Source organism: Polypterus senegalus, chromosome 5 (assembly GCF_016835505.1).
Source record: "Polypterus senegalus isolate Bchr_013 chromosome 5, ASM1683550v1, whole genome shotgun sequence".
NCBI classification, from domain to species: domain Eukaryota; kingdom Metazoa; phylum Chordata; class Cladistia; order Polypteriformes; family Polypteridae; genus Polypterus; species Polypterus senegalus.
In genome coordinates, this window is record NC_053158.1 from 49,551,584 (window position 1) to 49,576,548 (window position 24,965).

Genomic DNA, 24,965 nt, shown 5'->3' on the forward strand with positions numbered 1-24,965 from the left:
TGTCTGCGTACTGTGTTCACAGTCAGTACACGTGAGCCACTCGGAGTACATGCATCGAAGGTTCTCAGCTGTGCTTGTGCTATCTTGTGCGATCTTGCGATGTCTACAGCTTTATTTAATGTTAGCTCAGACCCGGCACTTAAACGTTTCTCTTGTACTTTCTCTGAGTTTGTGCCAAACACTATTCTATCCCTGACCATCTCATCTTCGTTTGCATAAGCACAGTCCTTCACCAGCAATTTTAACTCCATTACAAAGTGATCAAAAGTCTTGTTTATACCCTGCGTCTTCTCATTAAACTTGTATCTCGCGAATATCGTATTCGTCTTAGGCATGACAAACGCCTCAAAATGGTCATAATACGTTTTCAGTACCTTGGCTTCCTCCTGGGTGAGAGTCCATGTGTTAAAAATGTCTCTTCCTTTTTCCCCAGTCCACAGGAGCAGGTAGCTGCATTTCTCACTCTCGTCTTTGCCTTTTAGCATGCCAGAAAACATCAGCTCCATGTGCTGTCGGAACTTTTTCCATTCTCCCGGCAGGTTAAGATAATCCCAGTCAATCCTCTGGATTGCTGCTGACGGACGGCCTTATATGGGCAGGCACTTAATTACGTGGGAGGCGTGGGTATAGGGGACGCAATATAGGGAGGCAGCCAACTACGTGGGAGGCGTGGTGATGGAGGACGCAACTCCGCCTCACATGGCGACCGAGCTGCAAGCTATGGTCGTATATATGTACGTAAGTAGGATTCAGTTATGACCATTACGCGTAGAATTTCGAAATGAAACCTGCCTAACTTTTGTAAGTAAGCTGTAAGGAATGAGCCTGCCAAATTTCAGCCTTCTACCTACACGGGAAGTTGGAGAATTAGTGATGAGTGAGTCAGTCAGGATTGTGTTATTGATTATTTTTTATTATTATTGCATTATTGGAAGAATTGTGGAGTGTGCGGTGCTTTGTGCACTTTATTGAAGAATATTATTAAAGAAATGATTTTTGATGTTTTAAACGTGTGTCTTGGACGTCTGTCTGGTGGGTTCAACGGGGCAACAGCGACACCTAGTGTCCACAATATGTGTGTGTGTGTGTGCATGTAGTATATGATGTGATTCCATAAAGGTTCTACTTATATAAATTACAATTTTGTATGCATTAAAATCCTTACATTGATTAAAACAAATAATTGAAACATTACGTAGGTCATATTTTGTAAAATGTGAGAGTAACGTTCTGTAAACAATAAAAAAGTAAAGTTTTTTAAATTCAAATATAGAACTGAAATGTCGTAGCACCTTACATTATATAGGGTGGTCCAGATCTAATTATGCAATTTTCATTACGCTATAACTTATTAAGTTTATTATATAGAAAAATCACCCGAAAGATCCCGGACCATCGAGAAGTGTTTGAACTGACGACATGAAGAATTGTCTTCACGCCGAACTGGAATCGTCCCCGCATAAATCAAAGTCATCCAGATCATCTGGATCTGCATAATTAGATCTAGACCACCCTGTATAGTAAATGTGATTAAAATTTAAAATTACATAAGTTACTTAAAAGAAAGTAATGTGTTATGGTAGCATATTTCTTGGCGAGGGTTTGAAAATTGAGGAAGCGACAGAGCCGTAATGCTAAAGAGTGGTTTTCCTAAATTAACAGTGAAATAAAAAAACTGGCCCACAGGTTAAAACAATTGCAGATCCCCGTCTTAATCCATTTAATTTAGTGTCTGTGTCCATCCAGTTGCGATGCCTTTGTCATTCCAAAAGATGGCGCATCACAAACATTTTTAGTAATAAAATGCATTGTATTTGACATTCAAATACAGTAGATGGCACATCACACAATGATAATGCTGCTTTTACTAATTCCATACCAAACAGTATATAACAAAAACATGCCTTGCATGCTGAGAGGTCTGTTTACTGATTACTGATTACTTTTTAACTCGTATTACACTGGTAGCACAGCTAGTTTAGAAATAAGATGCCTACCGCACGAAATTCTTTTTATTGACTCGTATGTCGGCCCTTCAGACGTTTGGCTTAATTAGTCGTGTTCCACGCTTTAGATGGCATTTTACTATAGAGAATCTTGCACGTGGGCCCCTAGATTATCGGGCATTTTAGCTGCAGTAATAATCCATCCATCCTCTTCCACTTATCCGAGGTTGGGTCGCGGGGGCATCACCTTAAGTAGAGATTCCCAGACTTCCCTCTCCCCGGCCACTTCTAGCTCTTCTGGGTTGAATCCCGAGGCGTTCCCAGGCCAGCCAGGAGACATAGTCCCTCCAGCATGTCCTGGGTCTTCCCCGGGGCCTCCTCCCGGTTTGACGTGCCTCACCAGGGAGGCGTCCAGGAGGCATCCTGATCAGATGCCCGAGCCACCTCATCTGACTCCTCTCGATGTGGAGGAGCAGCGGCTCTACTCTGAGCCCCTCCCGGATGATTGAGCTTCTTGCCCTATCTTTAAGGGAAAGCCCAGACACCCTGCGGAGGAAACTCATTTCAGCCGCTTGTATTCGCGATCTCGTTCTTTCGGTCACTACCCATAGGTGAGAGAAGGAACGTAGATCGACTGGTAAATTGAGAGCTTTGCCTTACGGTTCAGCTCCGTTTTCACCACGACAGACCGATGCAGAGCCCGCATCCCTGCGGGCACTACACCGATCCGCCTGTCGATCTTACGCTCCATTCTTCCCTCACTCATGAACAAGACCCTGAGATATTTGAACTCCTCTACTTGGGACAGGATCTCGCTCTCAACCCTGAGAGGGCACTCCACCCTATTCCGGCTGAGGACCATGGTCTTGGATTTGGAGGTGCTGACTCTCATCCCAGCTGCTTCACACTCAGCTGCGAACCGATTCAGAGAGAGCTGAAGATCAAGGCCTGATTAAGCAAACAGGACAACATCATCCGCAAAAAGCAGTGATCCAATCCCGAGTCCACCAGACCGGACCCCCTCAACACCCTGGCTGCGCCTAGAAATTCTGTCCATAATAGTTATAAACAGAATCGTTGACAAAGGGCAGCCCTGACGGAGTCCAACTCTCACTGGAAACGGGTTCGACTTACTGCCGGCAATGCGGACCAAGCTCTGACACCGGTTGTACAGAGACCGAACAGCTCTTATCAGGGGGTCCGGTACCCCATACTCCATACTCCTGGGGCAACCCAAACCCCCGGGGTTTCCCCGAGGGGCACGGTCGAACGCCTTTTCCAAGTCAATAAAACACATGTAGACTGGTTGGGCAAACTCCCATGCACCCTCCAGGACCCTACTAAGGGTGTAGAGCTGGTCCACTGTTCCGTGACTAGGATGAAAACCACACTGTTCCTCCCGAATCAGAGGTTCGATTAACCGACAGACCCTTAATGTATTTTATTTAATAGGTGTCTTTCTTAGCACTCAAGGTCACCTTACAATAAAATTAAAACAAGAGAATGATAAATCAAAAAGCAATAATTAGCAAACAAAGAAAGATAACTGTCAGTAACAGTGCAAAATTCACAATTGGTATGCCAGTTTGAAAATGTGTTTTTGAATCGAGCTGACGTATGTGAGAGGGAAGTGAATTGCTGAGTTGAGGAGCACTATGAGAGACCCTCGAGCTCCCAGAGCACTGAGTCTGATGTGCGGTACAGAAAGTCGAGCTGCAGATGATCTGAGATCTGAGTGAGCGAGAGGGAGTGTCAGTCTATAGGAGACCAGTGAGGTTGTGGAGAGCTTTAAAAGCTAAGAGCAGTATTTAGTATTGTATTCAGTAGTGAACAGGGCTCCGTGAAGTTGAGACAAAATAGGTGTAATATGTTTAGTGGATTTAGAACACCAGGTTATTATCCTGGCAGCAGAATTTTGAAGAAGTTGTAAGCGATGGATACGTTTTTGTGGGATGCCAGATAGAATAGTATTACGGTAATCTATATGTGAGGTGACTTGGGCATTAACCGATACGTCAGTACTGTGTTGCGTAAGAACAGGTCGTAAGTCTAGAAATGTTTCGGAGATGGAAGAAGGCAGTCCGAGAAATGTTACTTATATGGAAGGAATTATTAATAATTGCCATTATTGGTGTATAAATGGTTATAAATAATTGCATTTAAACAATTCGCCAAAATATGTTGTATGTTTTAAACGTTATTCTTTTTTCATCAGAAAACCCGGTTTCCACGTCAACTGGTATGAATTTAAATGGTACTTTTGCCACTCGCAATATGGCGGACGTGCAGACGTATTGTGTTGACTGGGCAACAGCGAATGCGGTGTCTACCTGTACATGTCTATGGATGCACCCTGATTCGCGCGTCGTGGTGAACTGGGCACGCTTGCGCTTGCGCACGGAACGGTCCTCTTTCTTTTGAAAAAAAGGGCGGCAATTCAACTGCGTTACGCGCCTGCCTACTGTTTCACGATGGACGCGTTTGCTTTGGAAATGAAAGAGGCTGCGCTCACCTATCTAGACAGAAGCGGAGGACTCCGTAAATTTATAGCCGACTGCAAAGATTACAACGCAGGTATGTTGAGACCGTTTTTTAATTTTTTTTTAATAAGGTACAAAAGATAAAACCAACGACTCGACGTGACGTTGATCAGGAATACAGTACATTTGTTTGCATGTTGCTTGGATAGAAACATCTTTGGATTCGTTACTGAGAGCGCATTGCGCATAGGTTTAGCATTTCATAACAAAAGAAGCCTATATAACCCATTCTACTTGTATTCTAACCAACCTTACCATCTGATAAATACTTAATCATGACAGCGTTGCCCCGACAAAACATGCTCTAACTGGATTAACAGTTTCAAAGGTAAAGAGTACATGTACAGTGTTCAACTACACAGAGAAAGGAGTACTTTAGCACTGTGCCTTGTTTAGAGGTGTACTTTTAAAATATTTATTAAAAATAATAATGAATTGAACCCAAAGTCTCCAAATATGTGCGTTCCCCCAGTAAAGCCTCACCAACTGACCTAACAGGGAATGCAGTACTAAATAAATGGGTGTTCAGCTTTGGTTTAAGTGTTGAAGGCTGACATGGCATCTCTTATATTGGCTGGTAGATCATTCCAGATTTTTATCATTCTAAAGCAATCCTAAAAATAGCAGTGATGAGAATTACCAGTATGATAATTCTATAATTAATATTATAGTAGATGTATGCCAATATTCCTTAAAATAGGTTGTGTACTTGTACCCTTTATAATAATAAGCCCTACCCAACTGCATCACAGCCATTTACACAACTGTTTGCAAGTAATAGGAATCATGTCTTCAGCAGTATAAGATGTTTTCTTAACCCAAGGCTCTAATTCTGTTATTTAAAGATGTTGACTTAACCTCTCTACTACAGTATGCTAAAAACACAATAATTATCTCTGTATTTACCTTTGCTTTTGAGATAATTTCAAGCAATTCCATGTAATCTTGGCAGCTTCCAAAGACACATTTCTTGTCTGTTATTATGCAGCTAGCTATAATTCTGATATACTTTATGAGACCTACCATTCAGGTATTTTGCATGATGTTTTAATTGTGTGTACACACTGTGATGATCACCAATATATTATTTTTTCATTTATTATATTACTTTATAATAATAAATATACATGGCATTTGTATAAAAGAACAGTTAATGATAGACAAACCTTTGATTTATACTTTATATGATATTGGCACATAGTGTATAAGTCCAGCAATTCCTGTATTTTTAAGTACTTTCATTCAGAAACAGAAACTTAAACTATAGTTGTAAGAAATTCCTCTCTGCAACTACTGTAGTTTACTTTTAATAGTTTAGTAAAATCTTTATTTGTTTTAAATTTACCCTATTATTATTATTGCCATTTTTGAGTCTTAACATTACCTTTATATATTTTATATCTTGTGAGACTTAATGATATACATCATGAAAATTACTGTTATGCTTCTTTTTTGTGATCAGTTCTTATATGACTGAAATATGCATTTTGAATCAACCATAGAAGGGATATAAAGAATTATTTGAAAACACCAAGGGCAAAACCAATCCTTACTTTTCCAGTTCAGAAAAATATTTTTTATAATGTTTCATTCATTTTTTACCTATATTCCTAGATTATGAAAAAAAGGCACATTCAAAACCACATTTCTTTAAACAACACATTAGAAAAATACTATTTAACATTTATTGTGCTATACTATTTTAATTCATTAACAAAATATATTGAAAGGAAATGTTATGAATCTTTTGTTTTTTTGAAAGAAAAATGGTGAAATTGTGCAGATGAGTTCATAGTTTCAGGGAACTGACAAAAGTAGCACTAAGCAGAGAGAAATATGAAAGAAATCCTCACAATAAACACTTTCTACCCTGTTTAGAGCGGTATACAAAAGAGATGAGTGGAGAGTGAGAAAAAACATCAAAGTATCTCAACTTGCATTTCCAGTTTTGATCACAAAATGAAAGGGCATTGCAGTAGTAAGAAATCGCACATTATGTCATAAACCTGCATAAAAGAAGACAAATCCTTTTTTGGAAGTTCAATTAAAACTAAATGTTTAGTTACCTTTCCTGAAACAAAATCAGTCATCTGCCAACAAATGGGGGAACCATGTATTAGATGAACTGTATTTACCTTTATTCTCAAAACAGGATCTGATTTATGCTTAAAGCCTCAACAAAATTAAAATTTGCCATATTCTGTTTTACTATTTACATATAAACACTATTAATACAATTTCTTTTGAGTGACAAGTATTTTAAAGTATTTGTTTGAATAAAGCAAAACAACTTATAATAATACATTTAACATAATTTATCTTATATGTAAAATAGCATTCTGTAAAAAGGTTAAAAGTTTAGCTCATTTTCTGTTTGTGTAGAGTTTATGCCTTCATTCTTTGTCTGTGTTTTTTGTTTCGGGATATTCTGGATTTCTCCAATATTCATATTAGTGACTATAAATGTGTGAGTATGCCTTGCAATGCACTGGTTCCTTCCTTGCACTCTACCGTCTCCAGCCCCCACAACTCTGAATTAAATTAAGTATATTCATACATGTTATGTAATGTTATATTTGTGAAAATGTACCTTTTATTCAGGCTTCTTTAATGGAATGCATGGTATAAATTAAAATGAGCTGATTTTTTCACAGATTTAAAGCAAGGCCTAGCAGTTTATAATTTTACCATTCTGGTAAATCCCTCTGATTTGATAGAAACTGATGCAAGACTTGGTAATTATTTGTTACATGAACCACTGAAAGCAGCCTATTACTTTCGTTCTGTGAGTAAAAAAGAATACTTATAATTTCCAACATTTCTGAATAATAAGTCATCAGTATTACAGAACTTTAAAGACACCTTGAAATTCTGTTTGCAGGTATGTTTCATTTCAATCAAGACACTTTCACTTATTGAAAAAGTACACACTGAAGCTCAGGTATGAACCAAGTCAGTGATATTCATTGAAGTTATCAGTTAGTGTTTGTTCAAATATGTTCGGCTATAGAAATATGTAGAAGGAATTTTATTTTTGTTTGCTGCAGGTGAAAAAGTTAATTTGTGGCAAGGCCATAGTAACAAGCCTCTTTAATGTCATGCAAAAGGCAAGGGAAGGTACTGGAGCAAATATTTATTAAGGCACAACTTGGATTTTACAGTTAATACAAGAAAGACACTACTGACTACAGTGGAGCTATGCTGAGCTACCAGGGTGTTGCACTGAATTTTGTGAGGTTTCTCCTAGATCAACAGACTTTCTGTTCTGACAGATTTTTAATGCTAGGCAAAGATGCATGATTAGAACTGTTTGTTTTTGCTGTCAAAAAGTGCTGCTTTCACTAAAGAGAAAATATTTATTGATGACCATATTTACTGTTCATTTATTATGTTTCCTTGTAGCAGTGCACTCAAAGGCACACTTGTGAACGTTTGAAATTCAATACCAAGTCATATGATAAACACTTCATTTCTTCCATTATTAATAGCCATTTACTACTATGGTATACAAAACTTTATTTTTGGGTAATACTATGAAATACAGAACTTTACTTTTGGGTAATGTGGCCAGAAATTTAGGATTTGAGCTGAACATACTGTATCATTACAGTTTGCAATCAGACGACATTTAACAGTAGTAACAAGTTGCTCTACCAGTCTATATTACAGTATAAAATAATGCAGAACTGACTCCAGGCATGATACAATAATTATCATACTGTATATGAGGCAAATGCCTCTGGTTGATTTTAGAAATTTATCATAATGCCCTGTGCACTCAAAATGTATTTATTATTTCAGGTAAATATAATTTTAAAATTGACGCATTTGCCCCCTTTGCCAAATTATCACTTGGACTTATGTGACTACCCACGACAATATGGACTAAGAAGAAATTTTGTGATAGAAGGGCTGGTGATAACCTTAACTCCAGTGACAAAGTATACACGAGGGGCAAGGTTTCTTTGTACAGAAGAAACTTGTCAGTTCTCATCAGGTAACAATCCAAGAAAAATGTTGTAATTCAAGGCAATGACGGTTTTGTCTAATTAGAAGAATAATGATACTGCAATTGATGCATTTTCATATACAAGAAACTGAATTATATTTTAAGTTAGTTAAACAATGTATTTCATCAGCTTCTTATTACTGCTAATGCAATTAATTTATTTAGTAGTACCTTCCTATGTGTTTCACTGACATGTGCTGTTCCACTTGCATATTGTTGTCCATTAATACATTTTTTGAAGTTAGCTTTCTTCACTATAGGTTTACCTGGATCATGGCAATATCTCAGTAGCAGTGTTCGTCATATTACAGTATATTCTATTTAGAAAAAGAAAGCCCTTCCGACTTCTTAATAACCATGTGTGGCAGTGTTGCACAGGAAAGGTGGAGGTTTTGTGAGAAGGAGTGCTCAGCTGACATCATCAGGAAGTACTCCGCTTGCAGTGATTCGAAATGGTTCCTTTTCACATGAGCATGGGAGTTCTTCAATTAGGTCATGCTGTAAGGAACTTCTTAAGAAGCAAATGTCATGGGTTCCCAGTTACCACAGTATAAATTTGTGAACAGTGATAGTTTGTGGTTTGAGTCCACAGCAAAAGAAACCACACCAACAGATTCTCTTCTCAGCTCTAATCAGTTCCATGATTCTTGTCTTTGTTCCTCCCACTAGTGAGATTTTACCCAAACTCAACTTCTAATTCTAAGCCTCAGTTTTTTCTGGCATGGAACACCTTTAAGCTTTATTTTATGTTCCTATCCAGGATCACAGCATGGCACTTACTGGATACAAGAACACCAGGGTAGAACTCCTACTTCAGGTTCCCAGTTCCTTTGCACCTCTGACTTCACAGAAGCTTTTAAACCACAGTGTCTCCAAGACTGCGTTCCTGCTGCCTATTCTTTGTTCAAATCTTGGATCATGTGGACTTTTCCTGTCCTTCATGGCTTCTCTGTTTCTAAACTGTTCCCTAAGATTTTATTCTTCAATCACTATTACTGCAGACAGAGTATGCTGCTTCCTAGCACCCTTCATCCTTCCATACTAGTGTGCAGAGTAGTTTTCTCCCTACCATTGTGGGCATATCTTTTCTGTGGCACTTAACTTCAGCCTGTCAGATCTTAGTGAAATCCTTGCCTTAACTTGGTTTTAATTTTTTGTTCACTTTCAAATTAAGACTGTACACAAGTCATGAATACACTTTGAATACAACTTATTGTCACTTGGTTTTTACTATATTTGTGAGCCTGCCTCTAATTTCCAATGTGTTTGGAAGCATTGCTTACAGAACAATAACTGCTGGACACTGCAATAAAGTTGCATGAAGTTAATTATTGATTGTGGATCTTAGTAAGATGAGAATAATGTGAATATTAATTTCATGCCTGTTACTGTCTTATGTTCATAGTACAGAGACATTCTTAATTGTAAGAGAAATAATCAACAACTCATCATTCTCCAGTGCTATGATCAGCAAGTATTAGTATTCAGATGTGGACCTTACTTCTAAACCTCTGGATTCTTCCTTCCTCAAAAGTAATTTTTTTTTGAAAGTACCCAGAAAATCACAATGATTTTAAGTAGTTATTGCAATAAATTGTAATAATACACAATGGGATATTATACTGCAAAAGTAGATTTTGTTTAAAATAAAGTATCATTCTCTACCATAAACTTCAGTATAAAATTGGACATTATGTGTCAGGTATGCTATAAGAGAATTTTATATAATTCTGAAAAATCCAGAAGTTGGACAGTGAAGGATGTGTAATTTAAAGTAGTATTTTTGACATCTTAGATTGCTATTATTTAGAGTTATAAGTGTATCTGCACTACGGCTAATATTCACAATATTTCTTTAATAAGGTTTTTACTTAATATAGCCTGCTCTTCCAAACCGCTAATCATGTGATGGCAACTCAATAGAGTCTGCAGACATGGTAAAGAGGTTTACCTTCTATTCGACCAAACATTTGAATTGGTAAGACCATTGTGATCTAAGAAACCTTGACTATGGTGTGATTCTTGGCACCATATGTGGTTTGTTTCAACATATCAGACATAGCTGCTTTATTGAGATTTTCACACACTTCAGCATGTAAAATTTATAGAGAATAATGAAATTAACAAAAAACATCCAATGAGACACAGTTCTCTGGATACAGAAACCTTATAAATGAGTGGTCAGTGGAGAATGGTTTGATTTCTACAAGTTAATGTAAAGGTAAGAAATACTCAAAAGAAAAAAAAGCAACTTTCTATAGTAGTCATGTGTGGAAGGGTACCCCAAATGCGCTGAACCTTGAATTAGATGTGCTACAGTGGCAGACCACACCAGCTTCCACTTACAGCATCTGACAAAAGGAAGATGAGACAACAGTGGAATACAAATGGAATAGTCTGCATAAACATCCTGCTTTGTGTCAGTGGTATAGACTGGTATAGACTGGTGATGACTGTGTAATGGTGTGTGAAATATGTTTTTGGTAAAAATTGGACAAATTGATCATCATTTAAAGGACCCAGCATATGTAAGCATTGTTTCTGTCCATGTACACCTGTTTATGACCACAGTTTACCTAATTCCAAATAGATTCTTCAATCACGTTAATGCTTCATGTCAAAAAGAATATATCGCCTCAAGATGGTCCAGCAAATATTACAGTAGCCTGCGCAGTTCCTATATTTCAGTCCAGTAAAGCATATTTGGAATGAAGTGGAATAGAAAGTTCACAGTATGAATGTGTGGTCAGAAAGAAATGCACCTGGTTGAAATAATGCCTGGAGACACAAGGGGGCTGTAACCTCTACTAGATAGAAGTATCTAATAAGTGGCAGTTGAGTGTATATGTTACATAAACAGTAACTGTGGTAAGATTCTTAAATTTAGATAAGCATATGTAACAAGGCTTTGATAAAACTTGATTAAACTGAAATAACCGTTAAAATAAAGATATGTGATGTACGGTATATTTCTATTACCATGAATATTTGTCTTTTAGGATTTCATTGCATCCGTGTACACATTCCAGGAGCAACAGAATCAGCAACAGTGAGAAATGATTTTACCTGTAGTTTATGTTGCTCATCCCTGAAGGAGGATGTGATGTTTAGAGTCCTGGGAAGTAATTATCACAGTATTTTTCTATGATTTACTTTTAGACAAGAAAACCTAGGTCATAAGAAATATTATTTTGTAATAATAATTTAGAAATGTCTTTTGCTGTGTAAATTTCATAGGACTTCAATTATATATTTAAATCAACAGGTGCATGAAATACAACATTTGCACAAGAAAACATTATTCCTAATAGCACATTTTGAAAACATTAAATACTATACTCCTAAGATCTATGCATCTACATCTTATTGCAGTATAGGGTTTAGGGGAAATAGGACCTTACCCTGTGGTGGGTTGGTGCCCTGCCTGGGGTTTGTTTCCTGCCTTGTGCCCTGTGTTGGCTGGGATTGGCTCCAGCAGACCCCCGTGACCCTATAGTTAGGATATAGCAGGTTGGATAATGGATGGATGGACCTTACTCTGGCAGCATTAATTATAAACAATAAACCAGGCTTGGGATGATCATTCTAACATTATCATTGTTGTGAACATCATGTACTGTAAATGTTACTTCAGCAACAAATTAATCTGATAAACTAATGTAAAGCTAGAAAGTTACAAGCATCTTTGCCAAAGAAAGGGGCTATGCACCTTGAAAAACGTTTTTAAAGTAAATGTAACACACCTCATTATATTACAAGCTGTAAAATAAAAGTAAAATTTTTATTTATAACTTTTCAGTACTATCAATAGTTATTTCAATTTTTGTATGAGATAGGAGTAGTATGGTGGGCCTCAAAGGGCTCATTTTGACCTTCTATGTATTTTTTTTTTTCAATTCATCCTATAGCTTTGTGGGTTTTTCAGATTACACAAGTTTCTGTGAACATAAATAAAGCTGATTGGTTATGCAAAACTGTGCAATTGTTAGTGACTGTGGGTGTATGCATTGTAAGCAAACTGGCATCCATCCGGCACTGCTTCCCAATTTGTGCAGTGTTGCAGGAAAAAAGCTCCATGTGAGGCTATAGTGGAACATTTCATGATAACTGTAAATATCAAACTAAACATATACATATATACAAAACAGACTAGGTGCCTGAAGCATAAACCAAAGTAAGTAGCAGATTAGCTCTGCAGTTATACTGTGCTGCTACTGCACTTATTAAAGCAGTGCATTTCATTAATGAAGTGTATCCAAGAGAAATTTTGGCTGTACTAAAATACACACACACACACAAACTTTAAAGAAGATGATGCAGAGAAATCTTGTTAATATGTAAATTTTATTATTTAGACAGCAGTATGCAAGCAATTTAAACTAACAAATCAAAATTTCCTTTGCATAAGATTAACCACATTTTTTTTTAAATTTCTTTCAGTAATAAGTTCAATAATAAAACTTGGTTTAGGGATAATGATAAAGCCATAACGCAGTGTGAGGAAATATAATTCAATAACTTAGAGAAATTACTTTCTTGTGGGCATTTTGTTTTAAAAAATAATAATGGCACACATTTATATTTGAGGTAATATAAGAAATATTTCAAGCAAAGATAAAAATACTCCCTTAATAATAATAATAATAAAACCCATACTTTTTATTTTTAACAAATACAATGTAATGTTTTCACTTTTTTTGCATTTTTTCTATACTGTATTATAATTTCTATATTTTCAGATGATCAGTACAGTTGCCTTTACATTACTTTCAAATAAAATCTCTGACTTTGAAACTATGAAGTAACTTTTACAAAGTATGCTTTCTGTTCTATTAATTTTTTGTGTTCTTAAAAGATTTAAAATGTGATCACACATATTTCTTTTTTTAGACAAGCAGCTTGTTGAAATTATCCATGTTAAAGCTGTAAATGTACTAAGATGTCAGTCTGTCAGACCATTCAGGTTTCAGTCCATTACAGTATTTTTAAGAGGTAAGTTTGGACCCTCTAATATTGTGAGTAAAGCACCAGTTATCATTCTGAAAAAATATTAGCTGTCATGTCTTGTCTTGAATTTGAACCTGAAGTTGCAGTGACAGTGCTTGAAGAATAGTACTATATATACACTACTGTAAAAAAAAGAATTTATTTTTATTTCCTAGTTTCTGTGTATTTTTGCAAAGTCTTCTGCCAAAATCTAATATTAGATAAAGGGCATCTGATTAAACAAATGTCACTCTTTTTTTCATTTCTCTAATTTTACAAAGTTACCAAATGCCAACTGGCACTGTGTAACAAATAATTGTTCTTCTAGTTAAATCTACTTGTATAAAGGGATAATTGCAGTCAGCTGATTGAGCACAGTCAGGCTTTACTACAGACTGACCTACTCAATATAAACTTAATTTATTTTGACCTTTATCATCAAAAAAAAAATTACCAGCACAAAGACGTGGAAAGCACATAATGACAAATTCAGAGAAAAATTCTGTAAAGTTCAAAAAATGCATTGCCATCTCTCAGTCTGGAAAACCATTAGTATATTTATGGGACTTCAATAAAGTACAGAGGACAGCCATAATCTCCAGCAACAAAAATATATTAATATAACAGTGGTGAATCTTCCAAATAGTGGAAGATAAATTCAGTGAAATAAATCCAAGGACTCAGCAAATATCAAAGTTTATGACTCCACAGTCATAAATGCACTGGGCAAATATAGGCTTCAATAGACAATATTAGGGTGGTGCACTGGTAGCACTGCTGTCTCACAATAAAGAGGCCTGGGTTTATGTCCTGAATCCTCCCTGTGTGAAATTTGCATGTTCCCTTGCATATGTGTTGGTTTCCTTCCACAGTCTAAAGATATGCAGGTTATGTGGATTGGAGACAGTAAATTGGACCTTGTGTGTGTGTTTGTTCATTCTGTGATGGACTAGTGCCCTGTTCGGGGGATTGTTTTTGTCTTGTCCCTTATTCTTGCTGGGATAGGCTCAAGTCCCCAGCGTCCCTGCTCAGGATTAAGCAGGCTTAAAAAATGGTATGGTATGGTATGGAGAATATTAAAAGCAAAAACCTCTGCTAAGCAAATATAACATAGCTGCTCATCTTTTATTAGCCAGGAAGCATCTAGTTGATCTCCAAATGTTTTGGGAGAATGTTCTATGGATGTACATTTCCCTTATGTCCAGAATAAAGCAAAAACTGCATTTCACAGCAAGAACATCATGCTGATAGTCATGCATGGTATTGGAAGCGTAAAGATGTGGGAATGCTTTGCTGCATCAGGAACTGGATGGCTTGTTATAAATGAAGAAAACATGAATTATGCTTTTTAACCATAAAATTCTTAAGGAGAATGTCCAATCTTTTCTTACTTAGTATCAAGCTAACACATAGTTGAGTCCTACAGCAAGACAGTCATGCAAAACATGATATGTAATTCTGCGCAAAGCAATACTATATTGTCTGTTCTGTTAGTGAATTCTTATTAGAAGCCCTCCACCCCCTTAAAATAACCATGAACTGGATAAGCACATCAGAAAATGGATGGATAGATTAAGGCCTGTTTGGTTTTGAAAGATGAGAATAACTAGCTTGTAAAGTGTTTTTGTTAGAAACAACCCACCCACCTTATTAAGGAAAATACAAAAAAGCTTACTTCTGAACAACAAGGTAGCGTTTAAGGAATGCCATGTTGCCATTCTTTCTCCCAGTACCAGTTTTATTTGTTCATTTTGCAGGAGTGAGGTGTGTCAGAAGTATAGTATGTTTTATAAATTTGAAGATGTTCTCCAACTCTAAGACACTTTAAAAAGAAAACAGCAAACATCAGTAGTTATTACTTTCATGGAAGACACTTTATTCAATATATGGAGCATAGAGAAAAGTAATACAACTCATCCTTGAATTTTTATCATTACCAAATTTGTACAGTATTAGCACATTATAGCAAAATCTAGGCTAACTGTATTCTGGTGAGTTATTACCATTAATCACTGTTTTTTTTTTTTTTTTAGATGAACTTTGCAATCAAATGAAATTTGGAAAAATGTACAGTATCATTGGAATGCCTGCTCATGTACATAAATTGCCAAAAGTTAAATTAAGAATTGAAGCTAATAGTGTACAGCCTCTGATTCCAAAATGTAAGATATGCATGCACTAAAGATCATATGTTTGGGCTTATTAGTATTGTAATTGTGCCCTACTTAAACAGTTTTTATATATCTGTTTCTTTCTCTTTTTTAATTTAGGTCTCAGTTCAATCAGTAATAATCTCAAGTGTCTACATTCAGTTTGTGCCTCTTCTCCGTGGAGGCTTTCTGCAGTTCTTGCTTATAGTTTTGGATCTTGTATAGTTCCTCCGGGCATGTACATTACACTGAAGTTCTGCCTGTTGCTCAGTGCAGTATTGATTAGTAATAAGGAAGAATGCTTAAAATTCCTTGATGTACTTGCTTTAACCTGTGACACCATTACAGTGGGAAGGTATTTATTTTTTCTGCATTGACTACAGCTTTAATTGTATGATTCATATCCTATCTTGCACTGTTACATAACTGCCTGCCCTCATAACAGAAACAGTTTTCATGGCTTCAAATCCTGAACCATGCACCATTTGTCAGGTGTTTGTACATTCTTCCTATGTCAGTGTAGCCTTTTTGTATGGTTATTCAGGTGTCCTCTATGCATCTCTAATGAGTGAAGATTAGCCACACTGGCAATTGCAAAAAAGTTCCATAACAACAAATATTGGTGTGTGTGCTCCCTAACCCTTAAACTCACCCACATAGGGTCTGTTACTGCTTTGTGCTTAATGTAACTGAGAAAGGCCCCAGCTCTCAATGGCCTAATATTGGAATGACTGGATTTAGAAAATGAGCTTTGAGAACTTTGATTTTATACAGTTTTCCAAATCATCATCAGGGCAGTGTGGTGTAGTGGTTAAGGCTTTGGGCTTAAAACCCTGAGGCTGTAGGTTCAGATTACTGAAACTTTGTGATCATGAGTAAGACACCTCACCTACCTGTGCTCTAAAGCAAGTTGTCTTAGATAATGGTGTTGGCCAAATAATAAGTAATTATAATTTAATGCATGAGTAATAAGAATATCAATATTTGAGTGCAATACTTCTTTCTGACTATCTCACTCAGAAACATATATGTTTTAGTTAAGTGTACAATTGTCTAGAATGTAGTCTTGGTCAATCAGAAGTTTTATTAACATAGTGGCAATGAAATACTTATTTTAGAGCTGTAACCATAGACAGAATAACTGGTCTGGCATGAGTGAGTGTAGGGGTATATGAGTGTGGCCTATGATAAACTAGTGCTCCATCAAGGGTTAGTTCCTGCCTTATAGCCAGTGCTGCTGGAAAAGACTGCATAACCTTATAACTATAAAAATGGATTATGAGAATCAAATGAGTAACTGGATTACAGTTTTCAAAGATAATGTTGCAAATGATATATCTGTTTCACGTTCAATTTCTTCATATTATGAGGTTACAAATTTGTGGAATTTAAACCTTACCTATAGACTCTAAAAGCAAAGCCTATATACAGTGCATCCGGAAAGTATTCACAGCGCATCACTTTTTCCACATTTTGTTATGTTACAGCCTTATTCCAAAAGGGATTAAATTAATTTTTTTCCTCAGAATTCTACACACAACACCCCATAATGACAACGTGAAAAAAGTTTGAGGTTTTTGCAAATTTATTAAAAATAAAAAAACTGAGAAATCACATGTACATAAGTATTTACAGCCTTTGCCATGAAGCTCAAAATTGAGCTCAGGTGCAACCTGTTTCCCCTGATCATCCTTGAGATGTTTCTGCAGCTTAATTGGATTCCACCTGTGGTAAATTCAGTTGATTAGACATGATTTGGAAGGGCACACACCTGTCTATATAAGGTCCCATAGCTGACAGTTCATGTCAGAGCACAAACCAAGCATGAAGTCAAAGGAATTGTCTGTAGACCTCCGAGACAGGATTCTCTCAAGGCACAAATCTGGGGAAAGTTACAGAAAAATTTCTGCTGCTTTGAAGGTCCCAATGAGCACAGTGGCCTCCATCATCCGTAAGTGGAAGAAGTTCGAAACCACCAGGACTCTTCCTAGAGCTGGCCAGCCATCTAACCTGAGCGATCGGGGGAGAAGGGCCTTAGTCAGGGAGGTGACGAAGAACCCAATGGTCACTCTCTCAGAGCTACAGAGGTCCTCTGTGGAGAGAGAGAGAGAGAACCTTCCAGAAGGACAACCATCTCTGCAGCAATCCACCAATCAGGCCTGTATGGTAGAGTGGCCAAACGGAAGTCACTCCTTAGTAAAAGGCACATGGTAGCCTGCCTGGAGTTTGCCAAAAGGCACCTGAAGGACTCTCAGACCATGAGAAACAAAAATCTCTAATCTGATGAGACAAAAATTGAACTCTTTGGTGTGAATGCCAGGCGTCACATTTGGAGGAAACCAGGCACCGCTCATCACCAGGCCAATACCATCCCTGCAGTGAAGCATGGTGGTGGCAGCATCATGCTGTGGGGATGTTTTTCAGCGGTAGGAACTGGGAGATTAGTCAGGATAAAGGGAAAGATGACTGCAGCAATGTACAGAGACATCCTGGATGCAAACCTGCTCCAGAGCGCTCTTGACCTCAGACTGGGTAGACGGTTCATCTTTCAGCAGGACAACGACCCTAAGCACACAACCAAGATATCAAAGGAGTGGCTTCAGGACAACTCTGTGAATGTCCTTGGGTGGCCCAGCCAGAGCCCAGACTTGAATCCAATTGAACATCTTTGGAGAGATCTTAAAATGGCTGTGCACCGGCACTTCCCATCCAACCTGATGGATCTTGAGAGGTGCTGCAAAGAGGAATGGGTGAAACTGGCCAAGGATAGGTGTGCCAAGCTTGTGGCATCATATTCAAAAAGACTTGAGGCTGTAATTGCTGCCAAAGGTGCATTGACAAAGTATTGAGCAAAGGCTGTGAATACTTATGTAGATGTGATTTCTCAGTTTTTTTTTTAATAAATTTGCAAAAACATCAAGTAAACTTTTTTCATATTGTCATTATGCAGTGTTGTGTGTAGAATTCTAAGGAAAAAAATGAATTTACAGTAATCCATTTTGGAATAAGGCTGTAACAAAACAAAATGTGGAAAAAGTGATGTGCTGTGAATACTTTCCAGATGCACTGTATATTACACAACACAGATATGCATATTTCCGCCATTTAAAATTGCCAATCACTCTGGTATCATGTTTTTGGAATGTAAAAACATAAGGATGAGGAAGCTTGTGTGAACAAGGACAAAAGATCTGTCCCCATATAGATGTGGATTTGGGGGGGGGCAGGGGTTTTGTCATGTGGTTGCAACAATCCCTAGTAATACATTTTAATTTGAATTCGAACAGAACAATGCAAGATGCCTCAATTAATGAATTTCATTCAATTTAAACTAACACTGTCTTCACAATTATTTTCAGGCTTCTAGAATATTGTCTTGATTTTGTCCCCTATGGAATTAAGCATTTGATCTCTGGGGAGATTTTTGCCAGAGTCTCGAAGGATGAACATGGAATTGGGACAGCAAGCATAGAAGCCGGGTCTGCCTTGCTAGCTAGTGATGGGATTTGTTTTCTTGGAGACCTCTCTTTATACAAGAAAGATAAGCTTGAACTGCTGTGTTCTGGTAATGATGCAAAAATAATTCAAAATGATGTCATGTAATCATTTACATATATTGCTTGATACATTTTTTAAACCATTACAGCTTTGGAAACAAGGACCACTGCTGTATACATTTCTGGGAGGAAATACGGAGATGTAGACCAACAGCTAGTTTTTCCACTAACATGTAATTTTTGGGCATTAGCTGATGTTACATATTCCAGCAAGAAACCATTAAAATCAAACAGTCTTATCCAAGGGAGAGAGGTAAGTTAATGATTTTCTTAGCAGGAGGTCCAGAGTTTGAATCCCAGCCTGATTATTGTCTGAGTGCAGTTAGCTTGTTCTCCAAATGTTTACTTTGTTTTGGAGGCAGCTGAAAAAGCTAATTTAAATGTGTGTGTGTGTTTTTATAAATCTGTTGCTTTGGTGACATTATCCATATTTAAACCACTGGCATATTACTTGTAGTTGACTGCTATCTGAAAGACTAACTGGTACTTCAGGCAAGATGCCCCATTATCCTCCAGCAATACCTCCTGTTTTCCATTAGGTTAATTTCTTTGCAAAACATTTCGTTTTAGTGCTCCGTGTGGAAAAAAACCTACTATGAAATACTCATGTTTTAGCTTGCTACAGTATATGCCTTGTATGTCAGTAGTCAGAATAAAGAAACATCAAATTCCTTTACTACATACTTTAGATCAGCAATTGTTTTCAAATGTTAACACAACAGAGCTTTAACAAAAGACATGTACAGACAATGCACAGATTACATTGTAACAGCTAATGTATTCATTTTTTTCAATTGTTTAGGATTTTCTCTCAATACCATGCAATATTATTGAATCCTTTGGTCTCTTAATCCACTGCCAGGAGTCTGCCGGTGACTTTCAAGTTCAGTGTGTCGTCCAACATACTTTGAAAGCAGCAATGGACTCAGAAGAATGTTTGTATCCAGAGTCAATTCAGATTCCCATGCACGAATACAAAGCAGTAAGAAAATAGAGTGTTTATATTATTAATTACTCATTGGTTACTAAAACTGTTAAAACAACATGCATGTTTACTTATATATCTACAAAAAGGTAATTTTCCTTCCCTTAAATATGTAGTACTGGCCAAGAAATGTATCTCAAAGATTAAAATGAAAACTGTGTTATAGAGTTCCACTATAACTAATATTTAATATTATTTAATATTAAGTAATATTGTAGGAGTTTACTTTTAACAAGTCACTGCCAAAAATGTAATAATTTGAAACAAAAGTCATATTTGCTAGGTTACCTTCTCAGGTGTTCTTAATCTAGTTCAGGGAATTAGGACATATTAATTGCTGGCTGTATATTTTATCATAAAATCTGGTGTATGAGAAATGACATCTTCTCCAAGAAAACTCAAAACCTTAAAATGTTTTAACAGAAAACAATGCCATCTAGTGGAAAAAGTGAAGCAATAACCTCTCTGGCTATTTATGTTACAGCTGTTGGCCAATAGCAGGAGTCTACAAGTTGAACAAAGTTGTGAAGCAGAAAGATTAATCCATGGTTACTACCTAGCAAGTCGAAGAGTTCGGACTGACCCAACCTCTGGCTCAAAATTATCTACAGCTTCTGTTAGGCTTTTGTAAGAACCTTGAATAATAGCATATGCGCAATGTTTAGCAATATTTTTGGTTAACATATAAATAATGTATGTTTAGTAAAATATCCATCCATTTTCTAACCCGCTGAATCCGAAGACAGGGTCATGGGGGTCTGCTGGAGCCAATCCCAGCCAACACTGGGCACAAGGCAGGAACCAATCCTGGGCAGGGTGCCAACCCACCGTAGGACACACACAAACACACCCACTAGGGCCAATTTAGAATCACCAATCCACCTAACCCGCATGTCTTTGGATTGCGGGAGGAAACCGGAGCGCCCGGAGGGAACCCACGCAGACACGGGGAGAACAAGCAAACTCCACGCAGGGAGGACCAGGGAAGCGAACCCAGGTCTCCTAACTGCGAGGCAGCAGCACTACCACTGCGCCACCGTGCCGCCCTTAGAAATTCAGTTGTTTCCATGTTTAAATTAAATAACCAAAATATATGACACAAGAAAGATACAGTAAAATGAAAAATGATCACTTGCACACAATATACATTACATTTCTTGTTGGGCTACACTGCAGTATAAAAGGGCTCTTGGGGTCTTTTGCCAACCCATATTCTTGATCCACATGTTACTTAATTCATCGCACACACATTTTATTCCTTCATTCTGCTACTAGTAATTCTTTGCTGCAAGTTGAAAAAAAGATTCTCCTTGTTGTAAGGAGACCAATCATTAACCCTTATTTTGACAGATTTATATCAGATGTACAGTATTTTGAGTTATATTGCAAATTTTAGATATATCCTGGCACTTGTACAATTGCTCTATGCAATGTGAATAAGCTAATGTTGGCTGAGATTGGCTCCAGCAGACCCCCGTGACCCTGTTGTTATATCCCTGTTGGATATAGTGGGTTGAAAAATGAATGGATGGATGGATGCTGATGCCAGGTACTGTATCTTGGGGCTGTTTCTTGAAATCATTTAAGTCTCTTGATACTGTTGATCATGACACTATTAATACAGCACTTAAAGAATTATGGTGAACTTACTGGAACGTACTATACCAGGAGGTGCTCTGCTGTGAACGGTAGAAAATCGATTTCTGCAACATGTCTAATGATTTGTGCCTCAAGGTTTAATCCTTGCTCTGCTTCTTTTTAGTGTCTATATGATGCCACCGTGATTCTTGATTTTCCAGAATTAGTTTGTGTTCAACTTGTGTGCAGATGAAACCCAGGTCCCTATCATAGATCAAATATAATGAAACTCTGTGCCCACTTGTGTGACATCAATGTATGGATGTCTAATAAGTTCCTGCAGCTGGACTGCTAATGTGGAATCTCCAGATAAACTGAATGCCTTTGTACCAATAATAGACCATTTGTAGTGTCTGGTCCATCCTCTATCTCTAATGCAGAAACAGTGTGTTATGACACTGTCATCTCTTGATTGGACTATGAACATATCAGTGGCATTTGTGCTTGATGGCAATAGGTTACAACATAGTCAAAACAGTACTGGCAGAATTCTGACATGGACCAAGCATAATGAAGACATAGCCCTTCAATGACTTGATTACACTGGATAACTGAACAATATCACATCCAAATTCTGCTTGTGAGGTTAAACATTTACCTCTTTGTTGCTTTCCTCATGTCATCCCACCACATACTCAACTTTTGAGGTTGGCTATTTAATAGATGTTAGGCTCTCCTGGCCAGGTTTTTGGCTTCTGTACACAGGAGATACATTGTAGATTCTTTAAAAAAATTTCACCAGAAGTTTGATTCATGCTTACAAATTCTATCCTGTACTGTCAGTTCATTTTTGCATATACAATTATATATTCTCCCAGTTTTATTTCATTGTTATAGTTCACCTTATTTTTAATTGTACCCTTTTTTTCCTTTGAATAGTTCCGCGTGTTTTTAGATCAGTATGTTTCAAGTTCTGACTTCACATATATACCAGTAGCTTCTCTCACTGTTTTCATTCCCTTTCCACACTGCCATGTAAAGTATGGTACCAGTACTCTTCTGTTCCTCACCAATCTCCTTGGTCACTATCTCTACCCTGTGGTAACTTTGCCAAAGGCAATTACTTTTTAGAAGTCTTCCACAACTTTACCACTCTCTCAGGTGCTTTAGATTCAGACTAATCCATCCAAATTAAAGAAAAATTGTCTTTTTTATTTCATAATTGCACTTGCCAAAAACAAGAGCAAAGAACAAGATCACAGTTAAAGAAATCCGGACATAAACCTTACACCGATTATTCACTAATATCACTTTTTTTTTTAAAGCCACTAACTAGGGTCCCACAGTGTCTTATCAAGTTAGATCTTTGCCTTTTTTTTTTTTTTTAAGATTATACCTGTGCGCTTAGTTATGTTACAAAATTCAGAGATTTTTACTTTTGATGCTTGCTGTTAAGAGTTTCCATTGACATGTCTGTGTGCACTCCTTGTTAGAATGTCATCTGACCCAGAAGATTTGAACATCATCTCCCATCTACTGTCAAAGTAGGGACTGCTTTCCCATTCTTATGCCAGTCAGAGTGAAACTAAGAAAAAGTATATAATTGCATTAGACGATTTCATTAAAATGGAGTACTTAGGAAAAAAAAAACCTCTGCATGTAATCGCTCCATGCATTTTTTTTCTCCAAAAGTCAACTCCAGTTATGCATTTGAAGTAAGGGAGTGGCCTTTGGTCTAGCTTCCTAGCAGTTAGACAAAATAATCTAAATAAACTGTCTTGTATCAGAACTTCTATAGCTGAAGCCCATGCTAAGCTTTGCCTTAGGAAGAAAGTTCTTGAAGAAGATGCTGTGATTGCTGTGATCCTGTTTGAAAATTCTTTGTCTCTGAAATATGGTAAGTTAACTCAATACTATTGCCATTTTGTTTTGGCACAGGTTGACTTATTTGTACTTTAAAATTGTAACACTAGGTTAATTGGTGTGCGTGTGTGTTCCTGATACAGGCATTGGTTTACTTGAAGACATGTTTTCTTATTCTTATGTAGGTTAAGGACCAAAATAAGACAGACTAAAATAAACAGTCTGGTGTAAAAGGTGTTCCAAAAGACAGAAAATGTATTTTTATGTAAACATCTAGCATCAACAACTACACATGAATATAGTAGATGTATATGTAGGTAAAGGAAGGTGACAACTGTGAACAGGAAACACACAATTCCAGTTTACAACAGATTTAGGACCATAAATATTGATGGCCTATAAATAATAAATAGGGATCAAACTCCAATTAACTGCTTAGCTCCTTTTTAGACATGTAGCGTTGCAGGCTAATGGCAATGATTAAAGTGAAACACAAGCGATAAATAGTAAACAAGACACAGAGTGTATGGTTCTCTTCCTACCCTTGACACAACTTTGAAGGCATTAAGCGTGAAGAGGAAGTAAGCAAGTCTGAACGGACCAAGATTGCAAAGGGCCTAAAACAATGGGAATAACTGCCATCAGATACCATCCCAAGGCTAAATGGAGGCTACGTAGCTTCTCCACACCCCAATTAAGATACTTACGAATGTGGTAATGAAACATGGTTTACCCTATTGTAACAAAAACACAATCTTGCAGTGTTTTTATGAACGGACCAGGGTATTACAAGGTTTTACTTGAATTAGTTTAATTATACCATATAGGAGGAATGACTTAATGTAGGTCAGTGTAAGTGTGCTCTTTGCATTTAGTGCTGCACCCTCTCTAACATTTATGAAACATGTTACCTGTAAAATGCCTTGGAAAAGCATGCTGCCCCAAATTCTGAAAAAAATCCCACTATTTTTTAGCACTGAAATGACCTTCATGGCAGTAGTAGGTTAGAGTACTGTTTGCCTCAACTAGAAAAATGTTACAGATGTAACCTTTGTTTGATATCTTGCATGACAGAAAAAAAGTTTCACATTTTGTTTATTTTAGGTACGTCTGCTCTTCTCGTACCACATAATGCTTTATTTCCCTTTGAAGTGTATAACCAAGACACCCTGCACCAAAGAGATCTCTACTTGACTGAGTGTCATCATCAGATCTTGAATTATGTACAAACCTTTGCACCTGGAGCTGCAAATTACTTTTCTGAAGAATAACACCAAGAGTGTAAAGGTACCTTTTAAATCCCTGCAGGATCTTGTTACTCCACAGTTCAGTTTGCTAATCCAAAAAAAAA

The 24,965-nt window shown here is 37.1% G+C and overlaps 1 protein-coding gene across 1 annotated transcript; it reads left to right on the top strand.

The window, feature by feature from the left end:
- The first annotated feature begins 4,417 nt into the window (after positions 1-4,417).
- Positions 4,418-24,885, top strand: mcmdc2 (minichromosome maintenance domain containing 2). The gene is made up of 14 exons (XM_039754088.1): positions 4,418-4,520; positions 7,141-7,271; positions 7,368-7,427; positions 8,288-8,483; positions 11,495-11,617; positions 13,386-13,487; positions 15,515-15,643; positions 15,752-15,986; positions 18,991-19,196; positions 19,278-19,441; positions 19,991-20,170; positions 20,658-20,800; positions 23,539-23,648; positions 24,719-24,885. The coding sequence occupies exons 1-14, from the start codon at positions 4,418-4,420 to the stop codon at positions 24,883-24,885; spliced, it is 2,049 nt and encodes a 682-aa protein (XP_039610022.1).
- Positions 24,886-24,965: the final 80 nt, after the last annotated feature.